The 26,933-nt window shown below is 42.0% G+C and overlaps 1 protein-coding gene across 1 annotated transcript in view; it reads left to right on the top strand.

The window, feature by feature from the left end:
- The first annotated feature begins 8,974 nt into the window (after positions 1–8,974).
- Positions 8,975–26,933, top strand: part of LOC139444671 (sacsin-like) — a 48,604-nt gene continuing 30,645 nt past the window's right edge. The window contains 5 exon segments of the mRNA XM_071225602.1: positions 8,975–9,067; positions 10,019–10,086; positions 21,687–21,793; positions 22,309–22,428; positions 24,424–24,571. Coding sequence (XP_071081703.1) covers positions 10,077–10,086; positions 21,687–21,793; positions 22,309–22,428; positions 24,424–24,571 — 385 coding nt within the window. The 5' untranslated portion in view covers positions 8,975–9,067; positions 10,019–10,076.

Below are 26,933 nucleotides of genomic sequence, written 5' to 3'. Positions count from 1 at the left end.
AAGGGCAAAACACTTGGTTAAATCCAACCAATATACATTTTATTGAAAGTATTGATAAAACTGGTACAATGTCATAGGTGTACACTTGAGTGGGTATACTTTCTCTTTAACGCATGTCACGACTGGTTTTCTTGTAACTGCAGTGTTCATTTCCGTATTAGACTACAACGCCAGATGTAAACCAAATGACTGCATTATCACAAATAATAAATATACTCACCAGAACCAACCTGTCAATACACATCGGCGCACTGGTGCATTGCAGCTTGAGCAACGACTTTAACGCCTGTCATCTGCGCATGTTATGGCGGCCTACCACGTGACGAGTTACAGAGGCCTTTCAACAAGTATGGATGTGATCCAAGCGAACAAAAGCCCCACATATACGTGCACGACGCTGAATTCAGCTGAACATTTCACAATTCAAAGTACATACCAGAATAGTATTGTATCTACCTAACTACCTCTTTATAATATCACAGATCGTTGTATTTAAAGCAAACATAATAGGTTTATCATTCCTAGTCGGCCTTATCCTACTTGTCCATCCAACCAACATTTTACAACATAGACATTATCAACTCTCAACAATGTTTGTTTGTTTGTTGTTTAATGCCGCAACTCACTATTATTCCAGCAATATGATGGCGGTAATGAATTATCGAGTCCGGGTCAGACAATCCAGTGATTGGGATATGATGACATGCGTCAAACAACTAAGCGATCCGTTTGTTTTGTTTGTTGTTTAACGCCGCACTCAGCAATATTTCAGCTATATGACGCAATAAGCGATCCTGACCACCCATCTCGGGAATCGCATATTATGGCAAGCATAGGTTGCGGAAGACTAATTTTTACAACTGTCGTCATAGAGCTGGAGTAAATATATGTTAAACAACAAACAACCGTGCACGTGCATCATTACAATTCACCATCACTACCCTACAATAACGGGTCTGCTCGTGACGACTTCATCAAACACAACTCGGCAGTCGATCACAACACGAATAACGAAACAAGCCCATTCGCACCACGAACACCGGGCTGGTGTTCCAAGAAATGTTTGTCATACAGCTCGCGATAGCCCAATTCAATTCAATTCAAGTCTCCCATTCAAGGGTGCCTGCATGTATTAAGTCCTTCCTGGAAACCTGTATGGTTTAAGGTGAAGTCGGTAATGTCAAGTTGTATATGTCAAGGTGTCTCTGTGTGACCTAGCATTACAGATCTGCAGGAAGAGCCGGTTATCGGAGCGTGGTTAATTTTTGTAACGAAATGGCAAGAATCATAAAAAGAATACGATATTGCATTCATGTCGCCCCGAGCCGGGCAAGACAGACCAACGTTATTATCAGTTTATAACTCCAATGTCAGCAACCATAACTACAAAACATCTAAAACCTCCTAGATGTTTCAAGGAGAGATATACATAGCGTTATATGTACCTAAAATACCAAGTGACAATGTCGTCACTTCATCATGTTAAAGTAAGCACGTTGCTGAAGGGAAGTCATTTTACCTCTACATAATACTCTCTGTCAGTGTAGCAAATGTTATATTTGGGATAACACTTTCTTAGTAAAGTGCAATTTCTAGAACTTTCTGGGGTTGAGTCACATCCGGGACTCGAGCCCACACTTTCAGAGTGAGGCGGCTAGTAGTCTCGGTGGGTGAGTGGGTGGGATCGCTGATTCTAGTGCCCTTCTGGAAGGTTTCCATATTGCCATGGGAACAGGAGAACTACTTTAAAGACGAACGATAACTCTTATACTATCCGCGTCTTGTTATAAAAGCGTTGGTGTTGGCGTTACAGCAACGCTCACGTATTCCTGATGAAAACGTATTGAACCTCTCTGTAAGAAAGATATTCTTTGCCATTCAATTAATTCATTCTCAGCTGTTCATCTTTTTTTGCAAATTAATAATTTTTTAATAAGATGTAAAACTAGATGAAGAAAAGTGACAAGACGAAGGTGGTTTTCGGCTTTAAATAATTTCTACAATGACTTAATCAGATACATTTCAGTTAAGAGTAGCAATTTTGACTGTGCAATTTCAATGATTCAAAAGACAATTTTTTAAAACTGAAATTTATCACTGAATTTGTCCTTTCATTGACAGAGATAACAAACAGTACACACATTTTATATCGGATATTACAATGAAATTAAGGAGAAATGCCATATAAGTATTTCTAAATATATACCAACAACATAGTGAAACCATTTTTACATTCAAACACTGAGGGATTCCCAAGTAGTACATGCTTGTCGTAAGCAGCTACTTACAGGTTGGAGTGCTCAGGCCCTCAGTAACTTGGTTTATTTGGTACCATCGCACCTCCAAGGCGTGGACCGTTGATTACAATATCAGTTACCGGTTTGCCTGGTCCAGATTTGATTATGTGAGAGCGGTGGTCACATACATCCGATGCGTCAACTAGACAAGAAGTGTTTTCACGTGCTCTTTCAAATTCGATTTTTTATGCAGATTTTTGCAAGGCAATACAAGACAAGAACAAGATCAAATGGGAAATATTTGACTTTTGTGATATATTTAAACGAAGTTGCATTCTTATTGCCACATTCATCTAGATGGAGGGTGAAATCGTAATCGACAGCCTGAAAGATAGTTCAGACTACGTGAAGTTTGTAATGGCGGACATTTACAATGTTCAGCCACAGGCAGAGAAACAGACAGAGCAACTGTAAGGTAAACCGAGGGCACATCCTAATTCCTAAACACAAGTTGTAGAAAGAGACATTTTTCTGATGAAGAAACTAATGTAAGGAAAAGACTTTGTGGTCAGCGAGCTTTGACGCAAAACAATGCATTGCATATATACAGACGGGTATTGTGTTGGCGGCCATTGGAGATCTGAAGAAATCTTTCGACTTACAATCAGCCAGTGCTGTTGGAATATGATCCTCAATGCTGTTCAACATTGCTTCGGTGAGTATCCTAATATTATCATGTTTTAATGCTTTCTTTTGCAACTTACGAGAAATAAATTTTATCGCTATTCCTGCCAGTCCTGAGACTCCGGACGCTACTTCCATGCCAAGTACGATAGGCGCGGCGATTATAGTTGATAATAAACCAACACCAGCTACACCGAGTCCCATTCCAGCTGTTACAAGTGCAGTGTCAACTCTGTCGAGAGCATTCACAGCTCTGCCTTACGTTTTATACAATCCAAGTCTCAACTCCCTCTCCTTCTCTATTCGATGTTTTATGTCGCTTATTCGATGTAATCGAAATCCATCAACAGTATCCATCTTTTCAGGTACCTTATCGAGCACGGGATATAAACACATAGTGTATATTATTATATCATATAATAATCTTTAATTGGTCTTGCTTCAATGTTTTGAGAGTATACATCGGCCTTATTAAATGTATATTATGTGGCATAAATATCTCAGTAAGCGAAATGCTGTCACTTTTATTAATTTGGACCCCCTCAAAGGTTGCAACGGGTGACACACCCATATAAATAATACTGCAACGTTGACGCTCGTGCTTCTTAAGCCATTTAATTGATAGACCTGGTAATATTTCAAAGGCATCTTCTGGTGCATCTCCAAACAAGACTTCAATAATAATTGTAGAAAGATCAGGTAAAGCATTCAAGTTATCTTTTATATCATTGAATTCAGTAACCAAATTTAAACTAACATTTTTTAATGCTGGACGACTCAATAACATATGACCTGGGTTTTCTGGCAGGGGAGCGACTAACACACTTTTTCGTTTTGATGGGATATAAGCCCCGAGTACGACCCCACTATTTATCATCTTAGTTAAATTATGTCCCTTACCCATCATCACATATGATGGGGTAATGACCATATTCAGTAGCCACTCGATTTTTGCTTCGACCAATAGTCCATTTATTATCATCATTGCCAGTAAGATTGTATGAAGTGTTTTTATTGAGTCTACTAACATCGACATCACTTAAATCTCCTAGATTAGCTGTGAATGTAACTTCTTTCCGCTTGTATACATTATCTTGTAAGTGTAAAGCGTATAACTTGCCATCGTTACCGGGTTTACCGATTATCCTTCTGTGTCTCCTAGATCGGAAAGCGCAATTGTACTACATTGTTTAAGGTTATGCAATCCAGGGCCTGATGAATCAACCATTATTTATAATATGGAGCGTTACACTCAAGTATCCTATATGTACAGGTTGGTGTTTTACATCTAATACAGAAATTTTGAGGTCTGAAATAATACCCCGCTTTAATTTTTTATATTGTAATGGTGAAAAAGATTTCCTTCTACCGCTATAATATTTTTCATCTTTGACTGGAATAGCTCTTAGCAGAGTTGAAGGACTTTCTAGTTGTATATTATCCGTTGTACTGATCTGGTCAAGATGGATGCACAACTCTTTATAGGGAACTAAATCGGGCAATTTAACTCCATGCAATGTATTGTTGGGTGGTATTATTATTACTCCTACTCCGCTGGCAAATCCAAGTGTATCTGCTAAGCCCCATCAAAGAAATACTTCCTCTTCTCCAGGGCTTAAAATAAGCATCCCATTCGACTCATTTTGTGTGAGACTCATTTTGTGTGACTCCCAAAGGCTTAAAAATGTTATCATTGAGTGAGCATACGCTGTAATACCCATCAGATATAAAGCGATTTTCTACATCTCCACTTATAAAAAACTCATTATTTCGTCTCGCAGTATTTATATTGGTCCACTTTCGCCCCTTTCGTAAACACATTAAATGGCTTGGCCGGCCCGTGTGCGAAATACGCATCAGTCGGAAAGCGCACGTTAAATCTCCAAAGTAAGTAAGTAAGTAATATTGGTCCACAGCGGGTAATACATTACATCGCATAGATCGACTTCAAGTTGACCAGCCGAGTTATCAATAGTATGAAGCAGTTGAATAGACTGGCCATTTGTTATTCCTGGGAGTGTAACATACATATTAAATATACAAAGATACTATACCATAACTTAAATATGAAATCAACTTACATTACGAATCAGTCGATTTTAGTAAGTGCCTCTGGTGCTATTTTTTTGGTTAAATTCCCTGATATCTTTGAAAAATACAGGGTCACCTCAATTAGCGATAAAATGGTGCATGATTGGTTCCACAATCCAATGCAAGTTTGACAAAACCAGTTATACTTTGCCGTATGGTGTGCCACAACAGGATGTGGTGTATCTCTTTATGCCCCAGGATTTGAACTAAATAAATCTGTTTTATTATTTCATGTGTACTATCAGATTAGACGTATAGATTCACTTAGGTGGTCGGCTAGATGCAAACTTTATGTAAGATTACATAATATTTTCTTAAAAACTCATAATTGGTATCACAACTGGCAACTTTTTAATAACGATTGGAGGGAAGATATTATGAGTTTTAAGAGTGGCTTGCCTTATATTGTTACAAAGTTTGTGCAACTGAACGATACAACAGACGCTTGGAATCAATTTCTTAATGATAAAACAGAAAATAATTTTACTAACCCAGGAGTTGTAAGAGTTAATGAATCAATAAGAACTTATGTATGGGCAATTCTTGGTGCACAATCGCAAACACGAACGGGAATAATTGGTACTGGGACAGTGCTCGATGCGCAAAAACAGTTTGTCGCAAACGTAGAGGATGCTATTAATTCACCAGTTGACATACCATCTTCTATAAAACGTTATCAAGATGTATTACAGTACATGGTCCGTATTATTATCTAGTATCGAGATCAAGGAAAGTAATGTAAAACGGAGACAAGCCTCGTCCAGCTTGTTTCCAGTTTGTTTCCAACGGCCCTTTTCAGGGCAACCCATCTCTCCCGAAAGAAGGCTTTCATCCTTTGCTTTGCCAATACAAACAACAACCCAAAAGAACCCACACCCTCCTCAGTCCTCTTGGAGGTAATCGCCTACGAGTGACACCACGCCTCTAAGTATGTATGTATGTATGTATGTATGTATGTATGTATGTATGTATGTATGTATGTATGTGTACACGAGTGGCATCACGTTTGCATGGAGACACGAGTAAAACAGCACGTATGTCTATCGATCTCTCTCTATCCTTATAAATATAAATATTATAAATAAAAATATTTATAAACGTCAGTTTGAAGACACACATGACACCCCGTTTGCATGGAGACACGCGTGACACCACGTTTGCATGGAGACACGAATGGTAGCACACATGTAGACATACACGAGTGCCAACACCTAGGCGTGGATGAACGAGTGACAACGTCACGCATGTCTATCGATCTATACCTCTATTCTTATCCATATAAATATTATATAAACGTCTGTTTGAAGACTAGAGTAAAACACCACGTTTGCATGGAGACACGTGTGACACTACGTTTGCATGGAGGCACGAAGTACATCACGTTTGCATGGAGACACGCATATGACAGTACGCATATAAACATACACGAGTGCCATCACCTCAGCGTGGATGAGCGAGTGACAACGTCATAATCATATTTATAAACGTCTGTTTGTAGTCACGCGTGGCACCACGTTTTGCATGGAGACACGCGTGACACCATGTGTGCATGGAGACACGAAGTACATCACGTTTGCATGGAGACACGAAGTACATCACGTTTGCATGGAGACACGCGTGACAGTACGCATGTAAACATACACGACTGCCAACTCCTCGGCATGGATGAGCGAGTGACAACGTCATAATCATATTGATAAACGTCTGTTTGAAGACACGCGTGGCACCACGTTTACATGGAGAGACGTAGTACATCACGTTTGCATGGAGACACGTAGTACACCATGTGTGTTTGAAGACACGAAGTATACCACGTCTGTTTGAAGACACGCGTGACAGTACGCATGAAAACATACACGAGTGCCAACTCCTCGGCGTGGATGAACGAGTGACAACGACATAATCATATTGATAAACGTTTGTTTGTAGTCACGCGTGGCACCACGTTTGCATGGAGACACGAAATACATCACGTAGGCATATACCTACATCACGTTCATGTCTGTGCCTGTCGATTCACCTTTAGAATTCAGGCGTCCGTTCCACAACATGATCGTAGCGCTAAGGTGATCGCAACTCACCTACTTTAACTTAGACGAACGACTGTCATTGCGCTACGATACGATCGCCTTGTGGAACGAAAACCTTGCACCTCAAAGTTTACAATCACATCATGACATGATTTGTGGAATTTTGTTGCAAGATCCTTCGCCGATGTGACGTCAACCTAGCAACAAAGTTGCTGGGTCTTCGACTGTGTATAAGCTCGTCTCAGTGATCTATCATCTCCACACGCAATCGCCACACCAGTAAGTGTCCTGTCAGATTGGTTGGTTGGTTGGCTTGTTGTTTTACGCCGCACTCAGCAATATTCAAGCTATATGACGGCGGTCTGTAAATAATCGAGTCTGGACCAGACAATCCAGTGATTAATATCATGAGCATCGATCCACGCAACTGGGATCGATGACATGCATCAACCAAGTCAGCGAGCCTGACCACCCGATCCCGTTAGTCGCCTCTTACGACAAGCATAGTCGCCTTGTCCTTTTAGGAGACGGGTGGCAGGCCATCCGTGCCTTTGCACCACAGCACGTATGTGGTTGAGGGAGAAATCTTCTTCTTCTTCTTCTCCAAAACGGCACTTTTCAGGGCCACCCATCTCTCCCGAAAGAACGCTTTCATCCATTGCTTTGACTACCCTCAAGCCAAAACATAGAACCCATCTCCTCCTTCCTCCTCCCTCCCTCCACCACCACCACCACCACCACTACCACCACATCCACCTCCCTAGCGCCACCACCACCACTTTTCTTTTAAAAATAGAAAAAAAATATGAAAGAATGATTTTACGTGCGCTTCTTATGGCCTCCTCCCCGGAACTGGATGCGCCGCCCTCTTGGAGGTGCGCACGCCTCCCTGTCCTGATGTAGGGCTACCAACTACTATACTCACCGATTACGATATGCACTTGTTTGTTGAGAAAGGATTAAGAGGTGGTATATGGCTAATTATAAATTTGTAGAAGGATATGATCCGAGTTAACCCGATACGCACATATTATATCTCGACGCCAATAATTTGTACGGATGGGCTATGAGTCAACCATAACCCACGGGTGGTTTTGAGTGGGTCGATGTGAATGATATCAATGTGAATAAAGGGTACATACTAGAAGTTGACTTGGAATATCCAAATTCGTTGCACAAAGACCATAACAGTTATCCGCTAGCTCCCGAAAGATTATGGTGAATAAAGATTGGATGTCGTAATATCAACACTCCTTGATGGGTAATACTAAGTTAGCTAACGTAGAAAAACTCGTACCAAATTTGATGGATAAGACAAAAAATTATAGTTCACTACAGAAATCTCCAGTTATATATATCGTTAGGTATGAAACTAAAGAAAATACACAGAGTTCTAAAGTTTATATTTGCCACATCGCTTGTTTCTTTAACCAATCCTTGGCCACATCTTTAGATACCTTAGCCGCGGTGGCTAAGTTTTGTATTGCTCCTATACCTTTCCAATATCCTCGTGGGCTATAGTAAATGTTATACATTATTAATTAAAATTGATGTTTTTTTTAATACGAATCATGACGATCGTGGAATAGCATTATCATTTTTGCATAAAATATTCCCTCTGTAGTAGCAGTATAGGTATATAAATCTGGCTCCAGTGGAGTTGCGGCAGAACCCCCATTACCTATACTACTCCTTGCACTGAAATAGATTTCTAAACAGCCTGCACACTCATCATTCATGACCAACTCGTGTTATTCCGGGACAAGCCGAATAGCGAATGATAAACTCATGTGTATTGCGCATGTATGGTTACCGTGAAGAACACCCGTATAAGGACTTGCTGTTGTTTCGTGGAAGTGCCATTCCTTTTCCCGGAATTTCGACTTTGGAGCTTGTCATGTGATATATCGTATTGATTCGGGATTTGTTGTGACTACGCTGTGAGTGCTAGCTGCGAAGAAGCACCTACCCATGTACCCGACACGGAAGTGAATTAAATTGATGCACGTTTGATGCGGTAGACAGGTAAGATATCATGTTGGGGGCACCTGGACATTGTAACGTTACCCTTTTGTTCATGAGGTGTTGTTTATGATAAGAAACAAATTGTCCCTTGGGATTGGAATCTGTCCTTCAGACATGGTAAGGAACAGCATGTACCATTGCCTCAGGAAGATGGTCGAAGTGTGTGTAGATTATGATACCACGATAGTATAGAGCATGCGATGATATAGAGTCATAACTATAATTCCTGAGGCATGGGTGATTTGGGCATTGTGACATGGTAGATATGTCAGTGTGACATGGTACATGTCAATGTAACCTGGTAGATATGTCAGTTATACATGGTAGATATGTCAGTGTGACATGGTAGATATGTCAGTGTGACACGGTAGATATGTCAGTGTGACACGGTAGATATGTCAGTGTGACATGGTACATATGTCAGTGTAACATGGTAGGTATGTCAGTGTGACATGGTACATATGTAAGTGTGACATGGTAGATGTCAGTGTAACATGGTACATATGTCAGTGTGACATGGTACATATGTAAGTGTGACATGGTAGATGTCAGTGTGACATGGTACATATGCCCGTATGTGATAGAGTTGCACCGGATATGAATTTGTGTTGATGTTACAGAACTTTGCAATATAATCATTTAGAGCTTCGGCCCTCAAGGCTGATATGGGAGTCTCGGGTTGATATGGGGGCCCGTGAAGATCCAGGGTAGAATACATGCTTGCAGTAAAAGGCGACTATGCTTGTCGATCAGGTGGTCAGGCTCACTGACATGGTTGATGCTTATCATCATATCCCAATTGCATGGATCGATGCTCATGATGTCACTCACTGGATTGTCTGTTCCAGACTCGATTACTTTCAGACCGTTGTCATAGAGCTGAAATATTGCTGAGTGCTGTGTTAAACAACAAACAAACAAACAAATCTTATTTATCTGCTTTAATTTCAGATACAAGGAGTGACATTTTTGATGTAGTACAGTGGTGAGCCATCCAGGGAGGCTAGCCATGAGTCAAGGTAGGTGGAAGTCTAGTCAAACTGACAGCAGTTTTAGACAGGTTATGTGCCAAACATTTATTGTGAAGTGTATATTTCAAAAAGCAACCTATGTATCAAAAGTTTTTAGTTGACTCATAGTAAGAGACCCGCTATTTAATATTCTGCTTCAAAACACGCAGTATTTTCTGTGAAAAGTGGAGCTGATCTATATAATGTTTTTCGGATACAGGGCATGTCAAATTCACAATATATTTTGTGTCTAAAATCTATGTTTTAGTCTGTTTTCAGTCGTACAAATGGGTATCTCTCATACCCTCATGTCTAGTCGCACGTTTAAGAGGAAGCCAGAAGCTGGAATGTAAACATTAAACTTGTTTCCGTCCGGTTGCGCACGCACCTCCCTATGACATGTCACAAATCTCTCAGCGCGCCTCTGAGCTGGTCGCTCGAGAAAGTCTTTCACAGTAGACTGCTAGTTTGTATTCTACTAGTACTTATCGCTTATCTACAGTTGTTCTAAAAAAGTAATAATAATCATATGTCTTACCTGTAGACTCCTGGAATGTAATCCTTGGTAATCCATTGTTGTGTTCAACGCGTGTTTCGCTGTTTGACAGTGATTCTACATGTGGCAATATGTCGGGCATTTGTGCTTCGTGTCAACGAAAACTGTCTAAAGTGGACCCTCACAAGTATTGTCCTTCCTGCATCATTAAGGACGGGTTTTCAACGTGTTCGTGGGATAAACGTTGTAAAGAATGTGAGAACTTGTCTTCAATAAACTTTAGCTTGTATCTTTGTGCGTTGGCGAAGCGGGCCGCTGACCAGCGCTACAAGCAGAGACGGACATCAGTTGGATCCTTGGACTCTGCACCCTCCACATCAGGCCCTGGGGGTGGCAAGTCGGCCACACCAAAGAAATCAGTTGATAAAGACCCGCCTCAGTCAACTTCTGTTTTCGACAAGACACGTGACTGCTCGCCTGCTGATGATACTACCCGCATGACTGCTCTTCGTCAATCGGTTGATCGAGAGTGTCACTCAGCCTCCCTAGTTACGACGAGACCGGGTGGTGACGAGGACCATGGGGGGACTACGGTCCCCAGTCGGTCCGTATCTCGTTCTACCAACGACGATAGGGACGTCGTACGGGACGACAGAGGACACAGAAGTCGTTCCCGTTCAAGTCGGGACGACAGGTCGAGTGCCTCGTCGAGAGACAGTACGCGACACGAGGGCGTTCATCGCCATAGTGGTCGTCGTAGGTATGATTCGGACGATAACTACGATGGGGATCGTAGTACTTCTACAGTTAGAGTTCGTAGCCCTCGTCCCCACGGGGTCGTGCGACTTTCTCGCAGGGAGTTCAGCTTCATAGTGAAGATAGTGACAGAACGATGACCTCGTCTCACTTTCATATCAACCCGGCTTTGATAGCCCAGATCACGGCGTCGGTCCTCACCTCGACGGCGTCAACCAAGAAGGATACGACTACGTCGAGGGTCCATGGCCCGTCAACTAGTACACCAGCTCTTTCATCTACGCCTCCACAATCGACGTCGATGATGGATTGTGACGACAGCCCTCCTAGGCCTCCCAAAGACATTGAGTTGTTTGCTTGGCTATCTAACTTTCTACCTGAGTTATCACAAGACGATGACAAACAGACGCGTGCAGGCTTTACGGTCGGAGAAACACCGCAGTCTCTTCAGTTTTCTCCTCCCGATGTCTTCAGAGCCATGGCTCACGATATTGACCAGAACTTTGCCTCTGTTCTGCCTGGGCAGAGCTTCTGCAAGCCGCCTTGTCGATCTCGTTACCCGATCTATGGCATGCCGTTTTCGTCACCCATGACTAGGGATTTGGATTGGGGGCTACTCTTCAAGAAACCAGCGCCCTCCAAAATTCTTGTAGAAGACAGGCATTTTGAATCCATGGACACTGCTGTTCGTCACCAACTACAACAGCTTGCTATGCTGTCGACAGCGATAGAGGCCCTCTCAGTGTACTTTGAGGAGAAAGAACCCCAGGACGAGGACGACAGGACGGTGCCATCGGTTCTCACCTGTATGCAACGGTGGATCTCGGACATCCACGCCCAGTCCCGATATGTATCGGGCCAGATTACTACAGCACGTCGCCATGGTTACATCGACTGCACTGACCTACCTGATCGTCATGACAGGTCACTCTTACGGGCCCGTGGTCATCGCAATAGTTGTTTGACGGTCGTACCAACGACGTTCTGGACAAGTACTCCAGGGAAGCCGAGCGTGACATCATTATTTCGACTTCACACAACCTGTCCAGACGGCCGCCGGTTTCGAACGCCCCACGACGACGTTACCGAAACGAGAATGTGCAACGGGCCTTCCGTAGGGACGTGCCTCGACAGCCGTCCCGCAAGAGAGATTCCGACAGGAAAGGTCGCCAGGTCTCCTTTTCCAAGTATCCCAGAGGGGAAAGTGCCAGCGGGGGAGGAGGTGAGGTCCCTTCCCCTGCCGTCGCCGTGGTTGGAGTCTCTCCTTCCTTCCTATGGCAACGAGAGTTTCGGAAATACATGCCATTGACGTCGGTCGGATTACGTTCGATCAGCGTAACCATGGCAACGTCCATCTTGGTCTCAGATGGGATTTTTTAGCGAAAAATCAACTTCCTGGCCAAGATCCGAGAATGTTCCACATTCCTTCCTTGTCTGCCATTATGGGCCCTCATGATCACGCTGATCTCACCCTGTGCCCAGTTCGTGCGCTTCGTATTTACCTGCAGCGTTCTGAACAGCGACGACAACATTTTCGACGGCTGTTCATCCCGCTCTCAACCAATGCAAAGAAAGAGATTACACGTAATACTCTCTCCTTTTGGTTGCGAGCGGTAATTCTCAGAGCTTAAGAGGCGCAAGGACTTGCACCTCCGGCCTCTCTCATCCGCACGAAGTTTGAGCCATCGCTTTAACATTAGCACTCCACAGTAATTGTTCGCTACAAGCTATTATGGAGGGCTGCTTTTGGAGATCTACATCAGTGTTTGCTTCGCATTATCTTAGAGATATCTCCACAGAAGGTGTTGAAGGACTCAATCAGTTTGGTCCACTCGTGGTGGCACAACTGATCTCTCAGAAAAGACAGTGAATTTGTGTTTTATTCACTTTGGAGTTTTTGCTCGACACTTCGTGCCATATGACATGTTACAATAAAAACTGTTGGTGAATGTACGCATTCTTATGTTTTTTTGTTGCGTGCAGTACTTGTGGTTTTTTTTATTATGGTTATTTGGTGTATGCATCGTCTTCCCATACTTTATAGTACTGCTCGTATTTTTTAGTTGCCTTGTATACTGCGAGTTGCTCTGTAACTAAATTATGCGCCGACCTCACTTCGATCCGGGTGCAACTGATGTGTGCAGTTGTCCTGACGCATCGATAATTAGTTGTGTGTCGAGGAGAATTAACCATGCTATTTTTAGTTACCTTGACTACGACGAGTTGTTCTGTAACTAAATTATACGCCGACCACATTTCGATCGCTATTCAACTGACGTGTGCAGTTGTCCTGTCGCTTTGATAAATAGTTGTGAGTCGAAGAGCATTAAACATGCTGTTTTAGTTACCTTGTATACTGCGAGTTGCTCCTGTAACTAAACTATTCGTCGACCACACTTCGATCGCAGTTCAACTGACGCATGCAGTTGGCCTGTTGCATCGATAATTAGTTGTGTGTCTAAGAGCGTTAACCATGCTGTGCGTTCGTGATAAACAACTTGTCTCGTCCGTGCATCTGGTCGAATGTTCTATTGTCACTACAGGGGTGAGGAACTTAGTACATTCGACATGCAAGTGGTCACTGCCTGATTACTTTCCGGAACCCTCCTTCCAGTGTTCCGTTGAATTCTACCCATTTGTACGACTGAAAACAGACTAAAACATGGGTTTTTCAGATTAAAAACGATGTTTTATTGGTCTGTTTTCAGTAGTACGTTCCCACCCAGCCATCCCCACAGGGAAGTAATCCAGTCCAATCCTGCTTGTTGGCTTATTCTTCGAGATTTGTGACATGTCATAGGGAGGTGCGTGCGCAACCGGACGGAAACAAGTTTAATGTTTACATTCCAGCTTCTGGCTTCCTCTTAAACGTGCGACTAGACGTGAGGGTATGAGAGATACCCATTGTACGACTGAAAACAGACCAATAAGACATCGTTTTTAATCTGAAAAACCCATATATTTGTTTTCAACGTTTAACTGGGCCATCATTTTTTTTTATAAATGTTGTGTGTGCGTGCATTCATGCATGTTGATACCAGTGAAGACTTTGCTAAAACTTGTGAGTACAAGTGTCTAGTGAAGGGGATTGTGCTGAGTTTGGTATCTCAATTTATTGCAATAATGATTTATGTATTGTGATACGTACCACAAAATACTGCATGTTCGTTCATCTGTAATTGGTTATGAACCTGAATAGAAAATAAAATACACTCATTCTTTTACAATTTCATATTTTGTTGGATGTTGCTATGGCCACAGATGAAGTAATAGTCACACTATATATAGGAAACAAGTCGTTAAAGTTTCACTTTTTCGATGACAGTTGAAGAATTTCATAATTTCATTTTGACTTGTCCATTGTTGTAGATATGCATGATTTTAAAAAACACAGCATTCCATTTTTTTCCAAACATATTGTGATATGTTTTCATTGGTATTTCATATCACGGTGTATATTCTGAAGGGGGGTAGATTTTGGCACCTTACACCGGTATACCGGTAATATTGTGCACATCTGCAAGTGACATGATAGACTTGGCAGAATCAGACATTCATGATTCCTTCTGCTATCTAAATGGTTTAGTCCAGTCAAGTGAATTCCTACGACAGTGAGTTTTCGATACATGCCCCTCCATGTACGGCCACCTTGGATGCAGTGCAGGGCATCCCTTGGTAGGGCTGGGACAAGTCCAGATTTACTCCCCGGGTACCCAACCCCCTATTATCCGACCCTACCCGGGTACCCGCTGTAGGTCTCAAGAGATAGGTCCAAATGTTCGACAGGGAATAGTTTGACTGTAGATACGCGTCATGCATAAACTGAAGTTGACTGAAGTTTTATTTTTATTCATACATATAAAGTCAGAAGGATTGTGTGCATAGTCAAAAGAAATGTAAACATTAGTCAATTATACTGTAACCATGGAGTACTAGATAATTTTTTGTCATTAAACAATATATCACATGACTAACCACGGGTCCGGGTAGTCCTGTGGGTACCCGGCTCCTACTCAGTACCATCCCTACCTGAGTTACCCGTCCCAGCCCTATCCCAAGGTCTTCAGCAACCCATGCTTCCCTTAAAAGGCGACTATGCTTGTCATAAGAGGCGACTAACCGTATCGGGTGGTCATGCTTGCTGACTTGGTTGATGCATGTCATCGATCCCAAATTGCGTGGATCGATGCTCATGATATCAATCACTGGATTATTTTGTCCAGACTCGATCAGTTACAGACCACCTTCATCTACCTTGAATATTACTGAGTGCGGCGTTAAAGAACAAACCACCCTTGGCACCCCCAAATTCATCAACAATTCCCCTAAAATGTGTGACCATCCAGTAAAAGTGAGAAATAAACTAATGAGATTTTACTCCCAGTCGCAGTAATTGTAAAACAAGTACATTTGTGATGTGCGGCTGCATGTGATCATAACCATTCTGCAGTTTGCTTTGGTTGTGAAACACATAAATCTGTATATACTGCAATAGAATCCAAAACAACAACCAAGCCTCTGTTACGAAGGGCCTCACACAAATGTGTATATACTGCAATAGAATCCAAAACAACAACCAAGCCTTTGTTACGAAGGGTCTCACACAAATGTGTATATACTGCAATAGAATCCAAAACAACAACCAAGCCTCTGTTACGAAGGGCCTCACACAAATGTGTATATACTGCAATAGAATCCAAAACAACAACCAAGCCTTTGTTACGAAGGGTCTCACACAAATCTGTATATACTGCAATAGAATCCAAAACAACAACCAAGCCTCTGTTACGAAGGGCCTCACACAAATGTGTATATACTGCAATAGAATCCAAAACAACAACCAAGCCTCTGTTACGAAGGGTCTCACACAAATCTGTATATACTGCAATAGAATCCAAAACAACAACCAAGCCTCTGTTACGAAGGGTCTCACACAAATCTGTATATACTGCAATAGAATCCAAAACAACAACCAAGCCTTTGTTACGAAGGGTCTCACACAAATGTGTATATACTGCAATAGAATCCAAAACAACAACCAAGCCTTTGTTACGAAGGGTCTCACACAAATGTGTATATACTGCAATAGAATCCAAAACAACAACCAAGCCTTTGTTACGAAGGGTCTCACACAAATCTGTGTTGGTTAGTCTTGATAATTTCAATAAAGGCAACCACTGCTACTAAATATAAGCGACAGGCATGCATTATTCAAGACAAATTAGAGGTTTTGAAGCAGGTCAGAGAAGGTGATTCCCTGAGGGATTCCTGTAGGGCCCCTGCGGGGATTGATGCTCATGATGTCGATCACTGGATTGTCTAGTCCAGGCTCAATTATTTACAGACTGCCATCATATAGCTCTAATATTGCTGAGTGTAGCGTTAAACAACAAACAAACAAATCTTTTTTCATCATACTTCCCTGTGTTTGAGTTTGATGCATCAGTAGAGCCCATTAGACCCAGTGTATGTACTGTACAGTGCTACTGACTCTAATCTAGGAATGACTGTTCTTTGCTAGTCAGATGTCTTATAATTATATCCTCCAAATTTAGCTCTCCTTCACATCGCATGAGCTTGTGTCTCTGATTAGCGTTCGTCCATCAGTCATTCCGTCTGAAAACTAACATCTCTTCACATAAATTTACTACTGAACCTATCAATAGATGTTCACAGTTCATGTTCTACATATCTTTGGCTACTTAATTAGAAGACATTTCATTTGGAAAAAAATATAATATGGCTAACAGAGCAGCAATTTTTTTAAAAATACAGCCTTCACACCAGCCCCTTGTTCTCAGAAGCCATGAGACATATTGTCAGCTAACCTGGTCCTCAGGACCAAAGTGAGCTTATGCCATAACACGACGTCCGTCGGCGTCCATTGTCCGTCCATCGTCCATCCATTGTCTGTCTGTATGTCAACAAATTTTTCAAACGACTTCTTCTTCTGAACCACTAATTGGAAATAAATGAAATTTGACTGGAAGCATCCCTAGGTAGTGAGGATTCAAAATTGTATAAATGGAGGGGCTGACACCACAAGGCGCTGAGGGGCGGGGCCAAATAAATAGTGGTAATTTGGCTATATTGCTTTAAGCGACTTCTCCTCTGGAACTAAGAGATAGATATCAACCACATTTGGGTGGAAGTATTCTCAAGTGGTGGGGATACAAATTGGAGAAATGGAGGGGCTGAACCCAAAACATAAAAACATAGCAATAACATATGATCCCCACCCTATAATAAACAGATACATTGTATACATTTGTTTGTTATGAAGAGAATAATACATTTATGCCAATAGGATTCGCCCTGGGGTCCAGCCTTGCCTCTGGAAACTTAGATCCTGGATCATAATATGGAAATGGTTCAGATCTTTATAAATATTATAAGAAGTACATTTTCATGCAGTCTGATTTGCCATCCACCCCTTTTAAATGCTGACAGAGTCCAAATTATGAAATATTTGCAGTATTGTATACATGTACAATGCGCATGTATATTTTGTCATGATTGCGTAAATATCCAGGAGAGCCTATGGGCCTCGTGTTTTCAAGTGTTTACAATGTTCCATTATATAAATCATGAGTTAAAGTTGAGAACATGACTGCAAAAAATAAATAGAGATTATGGTATTAGCAATCACAATGGTATTATACTAGGCTTTGGGGAGCAAAATACATATTTTTTATGATTATGATATTTATGGTATGGAGGCACATATTAGGGTATTATTAATCTCTTTAGCAGTTAATGTGATTCTTAAAATAATTTTGTTTAAGACGTAATTTTGCTCAGTGAATTAACCTTAGAAATCACATATGAATAGAGCGGTGCCAAATGGTTTGCATCCATGTTTGTCTGCAGGAATACCCACACAAGGGGAAACTCCTATCAACACTTACTGGGAATGAACTTAGCCAATAGTTTATTGAGCAAGCAGGCATTGCATCTCTGTGTGGAGTTTAAAAGTTGTTACATGCAAGGTGACCTCAGTTGCATGTCTATCGAATCATGCCACTAAGTATATATGCATCACTATCCATTACATGCTAAAAGCAATTATTGTTTGGCAAGTGTTGCACAATGGTTGGTTGGTGATTGTCAATTACTGTGGCTGTGAAATAATCACCAGTTGTGAATAAATAGCGATAAATTGCATAATCAACTGCAACCCATGAGATTTATGACGATCACTAGCATTGTTCATAAGAGGTTATTTTAACCTTTGCATCGATAAGCCTGACTTGTATGTTCGGTGCTGTACAGTTTTGTTGGCCTTAGCAGTAGTTCCCATGACAACAAGCATAATGGCTGGCATGAAAACAAGGGACAACATGTCAACAAAAGACAAATCTGATGAAAATGAAAAGATGAAGATGAAATCTGCCCAGCAATGAAACTAATGTGCAAAGATGTGCATACCTTTGGAGATATGTGGCTGACAGATTTTAACTGGCAGTGCTGTGATTAGTGCAGACATTTCATGACAGATTGAGGGTCAATTGTGCACTATGTGATAAAGGAAGAAACTTGGCACAGTTGTAAGGAATGACATTAGTGCATACGTTTCATGACAGATTGAGGGTCAGTTGTGCACTTTGTGATAAAAGTATGAAACTTGGCACAGTTGTAAGTAATGACATTAGTGCAGCCGTTTCATGAGAGATTGAGGGTCAATTGTGCACTTTGTGATAAAAGTATTAAACTTGGCACAGTTGTAAGTAATGACATTAGTGCAGCCGTTTCATGACAGATTGAGGGTCAATTGTGCACTTTGTGATAAAAGTATGAAACTTGGCACAGTTGTAAGTAATGACATTAGTGCAGCCGTTTCATGACAGATTGAGGGTCAGTTGTGCACTTTGTGATAAAAGTATGAAACTTGGCACAGTTGTAAGTAATGACATTAGTGGAGCCGTTTCATGACAGATTGAGGGTCAATTGTGCACTTTGTGATAAAAGTATGAAACTTGGCACAGTTGTAAGTAATGACATTAGTGCATACGTTTCATGACAGATTGAGGGTCAGTTGTGCACTTTGTGATAAAAGTATGAAACTTGGCACAGTTGTAAGTAATGACATTAGTGCAGCCGTTTCATGACAGATTGAGGGTCAATTGTGCACTTTGTGATAAAAGTATGAAACTTGGCACAGTTGTAAGTAATGACATTAGTGGAGCCGTTTCATGACAGATTGAGGGTCAATTGTGCACTTTGTGATAAAAGTATGAAACTTGGCACAGTTGTAAGTAATGACATTAGTGCAGCCGTTTCATGAGAGATTGAGGGTCAATTGTGCACTTTGTGATAAAAGTATGAAACTTGGCACAGTTGTAAGTAATGACATTAGTGCAGCCGTTTCATGAGAGATTGAGGGTCAATTGTGCACTTTGTGATAAAAGTATGAAACTTGGCACAGTTGTAAGTAATGACATTAGTGCAGCCGTTTCATGACAGATTGAGGGTCAATTGTGCACTTTGTGATAAAAGTATGAAACTTGGCACAGTTGTAAGTAATGACATTAGTGCAGCCGTTTCATGAGAGATTGAGGGTCAATTGTGCACTTTGTGATAAAAGTATTAAACTTGGCACAGTTGTAAGTAATGACATTAGTGCAGCCGTTTCATGACAGATTGAGGGTCAATTGTGCACTTTGTGATAAAATTATGAACTTTGGCACAGTTGTAAGTTATGACATTCAGCCCCCAAAAATCCAATATGGCCACCATGATCAAATGAAATTCTAGTATAGCTTACACACAACCAAAGGTTTCTCATAGGCTTCTATAGTAACGTTATGTTTTTGGTTGAACTAACAGAGGCTTCAACAGCTGTTACACGTACATGTGAGCACAGTCTGGCCTTAAAGCAGCAATAAAAACAAAAACAATTGACTAGATTTGTCAGCTCCTTTTCCAAGTACAGGAAGCTAAACACACCACCCCCAGTTCCACTCTAAATGTCACTTGCTTGAAAATATCTCTGGTCACATTCATCATAAGTCATCATTACAAAAGACAGCACTAAATATAGAAAAACATGGTCAGTGTTAATTATTGTATGGATGTACATTTAGAAAACATAAAAACTTTACACAAAATCATCCAATCACTGCTCCCAGATGATTAAATCTGCACTGAAGGCTCTACAAAAATGGCTTGTCAAACGACTGATTCTGATTTGGCGTTGTAAAACCTGTATCTCGTATGAATATGATCCACAACCTAAATATATAAAGAAAAAAAGAACATTCTGGAATGTATTTACCCAACACTAGATTTGTTAAGTAAATAACCTTATCATAATAGACTATGTATCTTGATTATAATAGGTAATTTAACGTGCGAAGAAATAAAAAAAATATGCATTTCTTTCTTCTTCAGCATTTCTTTAAGACATGCTTCATCAAGGCCAATTATCTATTCCAATACTTTATTCTCATATGTTGAACGCAGTGACAACAACAGAATAAATATCTAAAGAACAAAATTTTATATTTATTGAAATATGCTGTAAATGGCTAATTGTTTGGTTGGCAAGGGACAATTAAATGTGATCACAGTCGCCGCTACATTTGCAAATCGGCATACTAATCAAAGGTGGCACAACACAGATCCTTCCACCTTGCTCTGCATCCTCTCTCCGATTTACAACTGCATCTCAGAAGCTAGCCTTGCTCCAAGGCTGTACTGAAAGAAAAGTTCATGAATGCAGAGTAATTCTATCCTCCTCAAATAGGCAAGTCTAGATATGTTGACAGGGACAACTTGTTCTTATTATTTTAATAATCTAGAACTTATGATTCAAACTAATAATAATAATTGCCTTAGAGACTTGTGCAAGTCTAGTCAAAAGCCCTTGGCATGAGGAAGAAGCTTGTGATAGTGATCATAATGATAGGTCTGCAAATGGAATGGTTGGTGAATTGATTTCAAAAGTTTTTCCAGTCCAATCTGCTTAATTCTTAAGTCATGCAGTTTGTGGCAAAGATTAAATCTCGTCATTTATTTATTGTTTGAAGGAAGTACACAACTGACTATTAACAAATCAAAATGTGAAATTTAATTACAAAGCATTTCTATTTGTTTAATGATGGTGATATCTACAGGATCATCAGTACTTTCATCCTTATGGCCACAAATACTTACAATCCAATTCATGTCCCATTGGATGCAAAAGAGGTTGGGTGTTGCAATGATTGAAACTATTTAAATAAAAACATGATGATGTTTGATTTATCTAACATTTCTCTTGTGACAAATAGTGTTGGGAATTTGTTGTAAAAACATGACTGATTGGAAATAAAGCACAACAGTGTCAATATGTTATTCTAACTTGTATATATTTCAGACTCCGAGTCTGATGATGATGGGTATATGTGCATGGAGCTGCCCACCCTCATCAAGCAGCTCAAGTCTGTGCTGGACCAGTACCCTGATGACGGGCAGATACTCAAGGTGAGTCCGTGCTGGACCAGTACCCTGGTGATGGGCAGATACTCAAGGTGAGTCTGTGCTGGACCAGTACCCAGATGATGGACAGATGCTCAAGGTGAGTCTGTGCTGAACGAGTACCCTGATGGTGGACAGATACTCAAGGTGAGTCTGTGCTGGACCAGTACCCAGATGATGGGCACATACTGAAGGTGAGTCAGTGCTGGACAAGTACTCTGGTGATGGGCCGATATGCAAGATGAGTCTGTGATAGACCAGTACCCAGATGATGGGCAGATACTCAGTGTGAGTCAGTCATGGACCAGTACCCCGATGATGGACAGATACTCAATGTGAGTCATTTATGGACCAGTAACCTAATGATATAATCAATATGAGTAAACATTTTAGGATGACATGTCATCTTTATGTGACTAAAATCAAATCTTGTCACACCTGAAACTTTAAAACGCATTTATCCTTAAAGATGTCTGTCTCTACAACATCAATATGGAGTGTGACTTTGTTATTTTTACCAGGAGTTGATCCAGAATGCTGAAGATGCCAAGGCCAGTGAGATGAAAATACTGTATGATGTCAGACATATTGACCCTGATCCCAGACTACTGAAGAAGAAGCGTTACCTAGCCTCATTACAGGTGAACTTACTTGACAGAATGTCAATGCAGTATCAGACTAAATCCATAGGGTAGCTCTTACCAGCTTTTGAGCATACGCCAAGTGACCATTAAAAACCAAATGGATGGAAATTTAACTACAGAATTAGAAGAATAAATGTTTTCAGTTTCAAAAGAAAACATTCCTATTAAATCATACATAGATGTGAAATGAAAAGCTGTAAAATATGACAGATACTAATAATTGCATCAATGCCTTGTTCACAGGTAATGTACTGAACAATGTTTCAGGGCCCAGCCCTGTGTGTGAACAATGACATCCTGTTCACAAGTAATGAACTGAGTTATGTTTCAGATCCCAGTCCTGTGTGTGTACAATGATGCCTTGTTCACAAGTAATGTACTCATCTATGTTTCAGGCCCCAGCCCTGTGTGTGTACAATGATGCCTTGTTCACAAATAATGTACTGAGTTATGTTTCAGGCCCCAGCCCTGTGTGTGTACAATGCTGCCTTGTTCACAAGTAATGTACTTAGTTATGTTTCAGGCCCCTCCCTGTGTGTGTGTACAATGATGCCTTGTTCACAAGTAATGTACTGATCTATGTTTCAGGCCCCAGCCCTGTGTGTGTACAATACTGCCTTGTTCACAAGTAATGTACTGAGCTATGTTTCAGGCCCCAGCCCTGTGTGTGTACAATGATGCCTTGTTCACAAGTAATGTACTGATCTATGTTTCAGGGCCCAGCCCTGTGTGTCTATAATGATTCCCTGTTCACAAGTAAGGAACTGAACAATGTTTCAGGCCCCAGTCCTGTGTGTGTACAATGATGCCTTGTTCACAAGTAATCTTCTTAGTTATGTTTCAGGCCCCAGCCCTGTGTGTGTACAATGATGCCTTGTTCACAAGTAATGTACTCAACAATGTTTCAGGCCCCAGTCCTGTGTTTGTACAATGATTCCGTGTTCACAAGTAATGTACTGAACAATGTTTCAGGCCCCAGTCCTGTGTGTGTACAATGTTGCCTTGTTCACAAGTAATCTTCTTAGTTATGTTTCAGGCCCCATCCCTGTGTGTGTACAATGATGCCTTGTTCACAAGTAATGTACTCAACAATGTTTCAGGCCCCAGCCCTGTGTGTACAATGCTGCCTTGTTCACTAGTAATGTATTGAGCTATGTTTCAGGCCCCAGCCCTGTGTGTGTACAATGATGCCTTGTTCACTAGTAATGTACTGAGCTATGTTTCAGGCCCCAGCCCTGTGTGTGTACAATGATGCCTTGTTCACTAGTAATGTACTGAGCTATTTGAGGCCCCAGCCCTGTGTGTGTACAATGCTGCCTTGTTCACTAGTAATGTATTTAGCTAAGTTTCAGGCCCCAGCCCTGTGTGTGTACAATGATGCCTTGTTCACAAGTAACGTACTGAGCTATGTTTCAGGCCCCAGCCCTGTGTGTGTACAATGCTGCCTTGTTCACAAGTAACGTACTGAGCTATGTTTCAGGCCCCAGCCCTGTGTGTGTACAATGATGCCTTGTTCACAAGTAATGTACTGAGTTATGTTTCAGGCCCCATCCCTGTGTGTGTACAATGCTGCCTTGTTCACAAGTAATGTACTGAGTTATGTTTCAGGCCCCAGCCCTGTGTGTGTACAATGCTGCCTTGTTCACAAGTAATGTACTGAGTTATGTTTCAGGCCCCAGCCCTGTGTGTGTACAATGCTGCCTTGTTCACAAGTAATGTACTGAGTTATGTTTCAGGCCCCAGCCCTGTGTGTGTACAATGCTGCCTTGTTCACAAGTAATGTACGGAGTTATGTTTCAGGCCCCAGCCCTGTGTGTGTACAATGCTGCCTTGTTCACAAGTAATGTACTGAGTTATGTTTCAGGCCCCAGCCCTGTGTGTGTACAATGCTGCCTTGTTCACTAGTAATGTACTGAGTTATGTTTCAGGCCCCAGCCCTGTGTGTGTACAATGATGCCTTGTTCACTAGTAATGTACTGAGCTATGTTTCAGGCCCCATCCCTGTGTGTGTACAATGATGCCTTGTTTACGGAGAATGACTGGCGCGGAATCAAAATGCTACATGACAGCGTCAAAGAGGAGGAACCTCTCAAAGTTGGACGGTTTGGGCTTGGATTTAAATCTGTGTTCCATGTCACTGGTAAGACCTTGGTGATTGTTATATTTGATCAGATGTTGGAATCAGAAAGATAACATAAACAAATGTTAGGATTTAGATTTTTGAAGATTCTTTGCATGAAATGAGTGTCACTTGATAAGTCATTGGCTTCTTGACAAGTAAATGAACATGAACATTGTGTCCAGATTAAACTTGTTCCCTTTCACAAAATTTAATGTTCCCGTTTTTGATTTCAGTTGACTGTTGTGCGCGACCTAATTCTTGTCCGTTTATTGAAAACATAAACACAATTCTCTTTCAGATTAAATCCTCCGTGGGGCACTTATTGCATTTCCCTTGCTCACGAAAATCTACATGACATAGTTGTAACTATTTTCCTTAATAAAACATGTTACCACACAAAAAACTTTGTTTTTGTATGATATAGGACCACCCTTACGGGGCCTCACCCTCCACGGCGCCTCACGCCAGGGGGAGCAACTCTTACCCAAATCACTTTCCTTATGTCATCTGTAAGAGACAGATGTGCTGATTTTTCACACAAGACAAAATAAGAGAATAACTATCGTTCGAATAGAACCATGGCTGACCAAACTGTATGTATGGTACATTTCTTTCATTGCAAAGGCGTAATACCTCGCATTGTAAAGTAATAGAGTTGTAATTATACGCCACGTGTACGGTTGAATTCAAATGGCCGTAATGGCGTCCATATTGTAGTTACATGTAACACCAAGGCCATTGGAAAAACAGCTTGGGGTTTTGTTATATCATACAGCATTGGTCTACACTTACCTTTTTTACGGGTTTTTACACCTTCGCGCGTAACACGCCCCCTTTGGTGTTATAACTATACTACGACATTGGCTATTAGTATCGCGTTACAAATCGCATTCTACATTACGTCTTTGCTTCTAGATGCACGTATCTTTCCGATCTTTATATCGCACTGATACACTTTAATACCCTTCCCGCCAACCTCAGAAATTGCGGTCTTTTTTACAGACCTTCAAACTGTGTACAGCTACCATCATTCCCTTCCCCCCCCCCCCCCCCTCCAAAGACCCCCCAAAGACTGGCACGAACGCTGCCTAAAATGTCTGGTCTGTCTAAAATGATGGGTCATGCCCGATATGCATTGCCTTTACCCTCGGCCCCATAAAAGAGACAAGTTGACTTGCTCCACTTTAAAGGTCTCTTAAAGGCGGGGGTAGATATCAGACCCCCCCAACTAAAAGTGTAAAAAGAGTAAAAAAGCTGCTGAGACTGTCTCCCCCACTCCCTCTCTGGGGGCCGGGGGAGAAGGCTCGAGGGTCCCCATAGTAAGCACTGCACCCTCTCCTGCACCGTCTTTGGCAGACTTTTCTGTCGGCGCCGGACGCGGCTTCGAAACCTTGTGTTATGCCCGGCATCCGCCAAGGCAGACCACTTGGTCTCGGGGACGATCCGAGACTGTGCTTCGGCTCCGGCTCGAGGTCGGAGGGGTGGCGGGCGCAGGCCCGTGCACTACCGACGCACAATTTTCCCTGGTGGAGCCAGACGCCTCTTCCGAGGCCGAGGCTTCCTAGTGGATACCTAGCCCAGAGCCAGGTGGGTTCCCTTGAACCCCCAGCACCTCGACACCAGGACCTATGCCAGAATCAAGCAGGGGGGGTGGGGGGGTCGGGTAGCCAAGTGGTTAAAGTGTTCGCTCGTCACGGCGAAGACCCGGGTTCGATTCCCAACAGGGGTACAATGTGTAAATCCCTTTAAAGGCCGGCGGTTGCCCCCCTTTCCCGTGTGCGGTGCGGAGTTGAAGGCTGCTTACATATGCTTCGAGGAGCAATATCGTAATGCATGCCCGTACACTCAGCGTATCTGTCGGCTGTACAGAGGGAGTTAGCGGGAGAGGGGATGGCCGACTCTTCGGAGTTGGCCGCGCAACTAACAGAAGTTCAGTCATAATGTGCGGGACGCTATTTATAGCTGTGCCTCGCACATGATGTGCGCTGGTATGGTCATGCGCAGGCTGTGGATGTCGGTATCTAAATACTCGACTTCAACACGCCAAGACCTCCTTGCTTTGCCGTAAAAGATGGGTGCCACCCTCTTCCCTGGGGCTCAGCAGGTGGTCCGAGAGGCTGCTCAATTGTATCCTTCCTTATAAACCTCTAGTGACGTCACTCTATTGTCTCGCCAGGGTCTTCTTTTACTGACTAAACCTCTACTGGTAGTTTACCGGGCATTCCCAGAGTAAGCCCCGGGCATTCCCAGGGTAAGCCCCGGGCATTCCTAGGGTAAGCCCCGGGCTTTCTGCAAGAAATCCCGGGAGATTTTCTACTGAAAGCCTGGTTTTTGTCCCGAAGAATACCCTCTGTATTGAATTACCTTTCTGCATGAAAAA

This window comes from Haliotis cracherodii, unplaced genomic scaffold, assembly GCF_022045235.1.
Source record: "Haliotis cracherodii isolate W230 unplaced genomic scaffold, xgHalCrac1.p SCAF_6, whole genome shotgun sequence".
NCBI lineage: Eukaryota > Metazoa > Mollusca > Gastropoda > Lepetellida > Haliotidae > Haliotis > Haliotis cracherodii.
Note: the sequence above shows the minus strand (reverse complement) of the source record. Positions and strands in the feature narration are given on the sequence as shown.